This window comes from Lipotes vexillifer, unplaced genomic scaffold (genome assembly GCF_000442215.2).
Source record: "Lipotes vexillifer unplaced genomic scaffold, Lipotes_vexillifer_v1.1 scaffold331, whole genome shotgun sequence".
NCBI lineage: Eukaryota > Metazoa > Chordata > Mammalia > Artiodactyla > Lipotidae > Lipotes > Lipotes vexillifer.
This window is the reverse complement of record NW_006774049.1, coordinates 752,177-759,733: the sequence shown is the minus strand read 5'-3', so window position 1 is coordinate 759,733 and position 7,557 is coordinate 752,177. Positions and strand designations below refer to the sequence as shown.

The following is a 7,557-nucleotide window of genomic DNA, read 5'->3' as shown; positions in this document are numbered from 1 at the left end:
TGCAAGTCTTCTCTTACCCTCTTTCCAGCTTTACACAGTAGGAATATCTTTCTTGAGGATGTGAGAGCCATCCCTTTGAAATGTGATCATCAGGAAAGATAACACCCCTATCTCCTAGTCTCTCTGGGATGACAGGAACCTAACTTATATCAGTGCCAATTAGCAAACACAGATGGCCTAATCACATTGACCAACTTCCCTCTCTAACAACCTCTAGTACTGTTCCACGAGCTCACCCCAGTGTTTAAAAACTCTTCTGCTTTTTGTTTCAGTGGGGGTGAATTCAGTCTCTCTCCCTTACTGTAGACTTCAATAAAGTCTTCATTGCCTATTTAACTGTCTGGTGCCATTTTTCCTTCACATAGCAAAGCTGGAGGTTTAAGGGAACATCCCATGGGCAAGAGTGCCTTAGACGCTCACTGTTCTTAACTGAAGTTCTACCAGGTTTTCATGAATAAATGTTACTCAGTTTGTTATTTGCCTTTGGTTTATTTCCAGAGATCTGAAGTGGTTGTTTTTGACAATTTGTCCAGTGTTATATATGTTTGCTGGGGAGAGGATTCGCTGACCATTTCATTCTGCTACAGCCACCCTCCAACATTTTAACAAGTCTGAATTTCAGTATAATTACCAGGAAGAGTTAGGTAGTTATTTACACCTTTGGCGATCACTCTCTGCAGTCTTTTTTTGAACACAGATCATTTACTAAAAAGAAACAACACACTTGGTGAAATGTTCCCGTAGCATTACTGCTACTTCACTGTGAATATTTGACCAAACAAAGGAGAGTTTTTCTGTGTTTATACTGTGTGTTCTTTTAGTTGAGCTCTTTTTGCTTGATGAAGCATTTCTCCCAGGTTAGCTTAATAGCTCATTTGCTGTCTTTCTTTCCTTTTCTCTCCTCTCTCCTTAATTCTTTTGCTCCTCTGAAGAGCTTTGTGGGATGCTTTTTAAAAAGCTAGAGCAACTCTATCCACTGATTATCTCTTATTTATAGGAGTATTTACACTTTCAAAAAGAAACAGTTAAGCAAATTAGCAATGCATGAGAATACACCCTCAAACCATGCACAAAAATAAACTCAGACTGGCTTAAAAACTTAAACATAAGACAAGACACCATAAAACTCCTGGAGAACATAGACAAAACATAAATCATACCAGTGTTTTCTTAGGTCAGTCTCCCAAGGCAATAGAAATAAAAACAAAAATAAGCAAATGGGACCTAATCAAAAATTACAAGCTTTTTCACAGCAAAGGAAACCATAAACAAAATGACAAGACAACCTATGGAATGGGAGAAAATATTTGCAAACGATGTGACTGACAAGGGCTTAATTTCCAAAACATACAAATAGCCGATACAACTCAACAACAACAAAAACAACCCAATCAAAAAGTCGGCAGAAGATCTAAAGTAAACATTTCCCCAAAGAAGACATACAGATGGCCAATATGTACATGAAAAGATGCTCAACATGGCTAATTATTAGAGAAATGCAAAACTAAACTACAGTGAGGTACCACCTCACACTGGTCAGAATGGCCATCATTAAAAAGTCTACAAGTAACAAATGCTGGAGAGGGTGTGGAGAAAAGGGAACCCTCCTACACTATTGGTGGGAATGTAAGGTGGTGTAGCCACTGTGGAAAACAGTCTGGAGGTTCCTCAGAAAACTAAAAACAGAATTACCATATGACCCAGCAATCCCTCTCCTGGGCATGTATCTGGACAAAACTATAATCAAAAAGATAACATGCACCCCTATGTTCATATCAGCACTATTCACAATAGCCAAGACATGGAAACAACCTGAATATCCAGAGACAGATGAACGGATAAAGAAGATGTGGTACAAATGTACACTGGAATACTACTCAGCCATAAAAAAGAACAAAATTATGCCATTTGCAGCAACATGGATGCAACTAGAGATTATCATACTAAGTGAAGTAAGTCAGAAAGAGAAACAAATACCATATGATATCACTTACATGCGGAATCTGAACTATGACACAAATGAACCTATCTATGAAGCAGAAACAGACTCACAGACATAGAGAACAGACTTACGGTTGCCAAGGTGGGGGTGGGGGGCGGGGTGGGAACAGCTCTTAGCTGTTCTAAGAGCTTTATATGTTTAACATATTTAAACAATATAATTAAAATTATCATATAAAATCTGTCATCCTCACATTTGGGATTATTACTGTCATCCTCACATTTGGGATTAGTAGATGCAAACTATTATATACAGAATGGATGAACAACAGGTTCTGTTGTATAGCACAGGGAACTATATTCAATGTCCTGGGATAAACCGTAATGGAAAAGAATCTAAAAAAGAATGCATATTTATGTATAACTGAGTCATTTTGCTCTACAGCAGAAATTAACACATTTTAAATCAACTATACTTTAATAAAAAAAATTAGCAATTTATGACTTTATTTTTACTTTTCACCCAATAGTTGTGGTGCACTGATTTACCAAATGCCAGTGTTTTATCCTCCTAGTTTTCCAAGCGGAGAAGTGATACATCTATAATTATACTTCAAATGATCTTTTGTCTCTATATGAATAGAGCCCATTGTCTGCTTACATGCTTCTCAGTTGACGTTTATGAAGACAGATTACACATGAGAAAATGGGGCAAGACAAGTTGGGGAGACAATTATACAACAGAGACGATGCTGGAGAAATTGACTCCAAAATTCCTTCACAAATTTGGAGTGTTTGCCATTTAAGCTCAGTGACGTATTTATATTCCAGCATTTAAACTTCCTGGGTAAATTTTACTGTCTGAATTAATAATACAAATTTGTCTGCTCCAAAGATTTTCTGGCCATCTTTTCCAAAGTTATTTTTGATAACTTTAGTAATAGGTTTCTCAACACCCACATTCTCCCATATTGTGTGTGTTCAGATAATAATACTTGTGAATGCAAAAGACATATATTTGGTATTAGAGGGTTAGAGTTTGACTTACTTAGGGCTAAGGTCAGTTTATTATTTATCCCTGTTTTGTATAATAATAAAACACAAAGAGTTTAAGAAATATGTTCACATAATAAAAATACTATTACTACTACTAACAGTAGTAGTGGATAATATTGATTTATCTCTTGCTGTGTTCCAAGCACTGTTCTAAGGGTTTTAGTTGTGATGAGTTACTTAGTCTTTACAACACCACCATGAGGTAGATACTGTCATTACCACGATATTATAAGCTAACAAGGGCAGGCAAGAGAAGTTGCAAGAGTCTCAAGGTTACCTGGTAAAAAATAATAATACTTAACTTGTGGTAGTATACCATGCCTAGTCTTCATCCAGTGCTGTTCTAAGAGCTTTATATGGTTAACATATTTAAACAATATATTTAATAAAAATTATCATATAAAATCCAATAGCTATTATTACTGTCATCCTCACATTGAAGGTGGGTAAACTAAAGCACATAGGTATTAACTTACTTGTTCATATTCGTGTAGCTGGTAAATGATTAGTCTGGGACTGGAAGCCCACATCCTGTCTCTCTGGTGAGGGTTAGAGCTGGTATTTGAACTCTGGCAACCTAGCACCAGAGCTCATGCTTTACCACTTCTTTCTGCTGCCTGCAGACAAATTGCACAAGAGTTTTTCGTAGAATTACTGAAGCGTGAGATGAGAAGAAACTTCAAAAGTGACCATCTATTGAGAAACCTATTTTACATCTGTTACAAAATCCTCTCCAAAATTTTCTCAAGTTTTTGTCCAGACTTTCTTTGAAAACTTTCACTAATAGAGAATATACTAACCCCAGGGGCGACGTGTTCTATTTTGAATTAGTATTATTAGAAAGTACTTTCCTCTACTGGGATGAAATTTGGATTCTTACAGGTGCAACTCAAATTCTCTGAACCTGAATTGGCCCTCCGAAGTCGTAAGAAATAAGTTTAATTCCTTCTCCACATGATAACCCTTTAAATGTATGAAATAAAGTTTTAAAGCAGTCTTCTCTAGTTTTTAGTTCCTTGAACTATGCCATGTCTAACATGGCTCTGAGTCCTCTCACCACCCTAGTCTCTCTTTTTTTGGACCAAAAATGTTTTCAGTGTTCCTCCTAAAACATGAAGGACAACACATAATATGTCAGATACACCCTGAATATTGTAGAATAGAGCAGGGCTAAAACTTTCCATTTCCTTCATGGAAATACTATCATGGAAAGGTAAAAAGATGGATGCTGAAATCACTGGCCAAATAGAGATAATAAGTGTACGTACTTTGTCGAGCTGGTATGAGGATTAAGTGTGATCGCAGAGTTAAACACTTAGAAAACTGCCTGGCACATAGTATGAGCTCAGAAACTGCAGGCAAGATTATTTAAAAGTTCAGGCACTTATTGAAGGTCTACTATATAGAGACACTGACTTTGCAAAGAGGGAAAAGTTATAGACTGCATTCCCTGGGCATTTTCACTTAAAATTCTAGACTTAAACTTCTCGGGAAGAGACCTATGATTGCATTTGATTTTGGAAAATCATAAATCATGTCACACTGCGGACTCATAATTAGATAACAGGAAGGGGAAATCCTTGAGCCTTTTTAATGGCTGCTGCTGTGCAGTGCTACCTCTTCCATCCTATTCTAGGTCATCCAGTTACATCCTGTCAAGATCTTTGGGGATCCTGATTATGTCTTCTGGGGTATTGGTTTCTCATCCAGCCCCCAATGTCATATGTGCATATGAGAAGCCTTCCATCAATGTTGGCAACCAACTCAGTGATGAAATGTGAAGTAAAACAGAATCAAAGGCAGAGCCTGCAGCGACCCCTGGAGAGCTTCCCTTTACAAATCCCTGAGTCATTTACACAGTTAGGAATCCACCTAACTGTACTCACACTCAGAACATTTCTTAATCTTGCTAATAAGAACACTATGGGAGGCTTTTTTCATGAGCCTTGTTTAAATCCAGTGTCTATTATTATGTATGTATCATTATCTGCTTAGTAATCCTAACTCCATTTTTTTTAAAAAGGGCGGGGGGAGAGAGAAAATAATCTTAGCTGAGTGCCGTTGTTCTCAGGTAACTGTGCTGATTCTCAGGTAACACTGTCTTCTTCAATAAGGGCTCTCAGAAATCTTTCAAATAATCAGTTATATAATCTAACTAGGGATTAACAGTAAATGTGCCTTTACAGCTGAAGATATACTTCTGCTTCATTTTGAAAGTTAAGACTTCATTTTTTTGTCACCAACCTTGTCTTCATCATTAACTGCCAGGACAGATAATGATGGCTTAGAAATCTCATTTACAAATTCTCTCAGAGTTTTAAGATCTAAATTTTCAGGGCCTCAATACTCGAAGCCTTTAAAGATATCCCTTACAATCACCTCATTGAGTTTGGTTTCAATTACTCTTCCCTGATGTTTTTCTATCCCGCTCCATTCTGGAAATCCCTCTTGACAGAGAAGTTGGCAACAAAATCTGTTATTACACCACTAACCTCAAATTAATAATTTCCTCTGGGTTTTTGCTGTAAAAAAGTGACTCTGAGACTTCTTTTGGATCCTTTGTGTTTTTGTAACCTCTCTTCTTTCTGACTTTAGTCTTCAAGACCATTTTCCTAGGTCTATGACATTTGTATTTCTTCCAAGTACAGATCCTTTGATTATTCGTTCAGCAATTCCTTCCACAAATATTTGTTGAGTGACTGTTATTTGCCAGGCACTGTTATAGGCACTGGGGAAATTCAACGGTGAATGAAACAATCACATTCTTTGATTTACATCCTAGTGTCCAATGTATATCTTTGATTATTGGATTTATCTCCCTACTTTTTTTTTCAACTGAGGATAACTTTCTTTGACACGCTAAGCTCTTAATCGTTGAGCCTCATCTAGCCCTTTTGAGATGTACTTTTAAGCTAGAGTCTTGGGATCTTGGAACAGTTTTCACTTTCCCTCCTTGAAATTTCTTGAAATCAGTCCTCTGAATTTCCAGGTTAATGTCTAACTTTTGTCCTAGCATTTCCCTCCCATAATGTGTCCATGATTCTGTAAAACTAAATACAGCAATATAGGACCAAGAGGCTCTGCCATAATTCACACAGATGTTGGCACATGTGGAAGTTGGGTTTTAAGTCCCAGATTTTTTTAAACTTCTTTTTCATTATTCCATTTTAATCATGCATGAATTTTTCATGGATATCTTATATCACCAAGATATTCTGACAACTCTCAAGAGGTTTATTAGGATATAGTCAAATATGAGAACAAAAAGAGACAAGATTTTTCTGCATGTGTTCGTATTTTTCATCACTAATTTAAAATTTTGTCTGCATTCTAGGAATAGCCCTGCTCTGGTCTATGCCATCCTTGTTATATGGACCTGGAGCATGCTGCAGTTCCCACTTGACCTGGCAGGTAAGTGTCTGATGTTTGCTCAAAGAAACAGAAAATTACAGCTCTTGATTATGAACTGCAGTGAAGCTAAGGAAGCATTTGAGAGGATTATCTTTTTTTTTTTTTTTTATCACTTCGATATCTCAGTGTTAGTTCCAGTTCAGTTTAGAAGAAAACTAGGTTGAAACTTAGGAAAGCCATGATCCACTCTGGTACATGGTGAGCCTGACACCACTAAGTCGATAAAAGCACAGCTTTATGTTCATTTCATACAGTAGTTCCATCACTTGCAATTTGTAAAAGCTTCTGCAAATTAGTTAACACATCAGCGCCTCAGTTTTTCATCCATGCAATGGGGATAATTATTGTAGTGAGGATTGAGGATCCTTGTGATGACAAAAATAAGACATAGGTTGTAGCGATTGTGCTTCAGCACACTTACTGGCATATAAATGTTATCTCCTGATTTTTAAGGGGCCATTTTCATTCCTTTGTCAAACCCTTGTATTAGAACTTCAAAGGGAATAAGAGCAGGTTCAGGGCCACAAGGGAAATTAGATTTTTCCTCAGTATTGGCTCTTATACTCCCATTGGGCTTATTTTAATAAAGACATAAACCCCCAAGACTTTGCAAGAAGTAAATGGTTTTCTGGGCATTTCATACTGATGATCTAGAGCTGCATTAGCCAGTACAGTACCCACTAGCCACATGTGGCTGTTTAGATTAAAATTAATTAAAATTAAGTAAAATTTCAAGTTCAGTTCCTCAGTCACACTAGCCTGCTCCGAGGCTGCACATGGCTATGACGTCAGACAGCACAGATATAGAACGTTTTTCCTAACACAGATGGTTCTCTATTGGAATGCATTGACCTGGAGTTATCCCATAACTTCTAGGAGCCCTGGAATTTTGATTTGGAAATTCTCCTGGATGCCACTTTACTCTGAAGAAATTCTAGGATTGAATAGTTACATTTTCCTGAAGTCTGACTCCTTTCTTATGGTACCCTACTTGATGGCCTCAGGGTTAGAATTAATCTTTGTACAGAGATATTTAATTTTTTCCTGCATCTGTTTTTGGTCCACTTTGATAGGCCCAGAGGTTTTAGAGGCCATTTTAGACCTTAGCATCCACTTTGCAAAACAAAATTGCCAACAGAAGGAAAGAGT

At 37.1% G+C, this 7,557-nt stretch overlaps 1 protein-coding gene across 1 annotated transcript in view; it reads left to right on the top strand.

The window, feature by feature from the left end:
* TMEM26 (transmembrane protein 26) overlaps positions 1-7,557 on the top strand; it is a 44,261-nt gene that overhangs the window by 34,237 nt on the left and 2,467 nt on the right. The window contains exon 5 of the mRNA XM_007448636.1: positions 6,332-6,408. Within this exon, the coding sequence (XP_007448698.1) occupies positions 6,332-6,408 (77 nt within the window). The remainder of the gene's footprint in view (positions 1-6,331; positions 6,409-7,557) is intronic.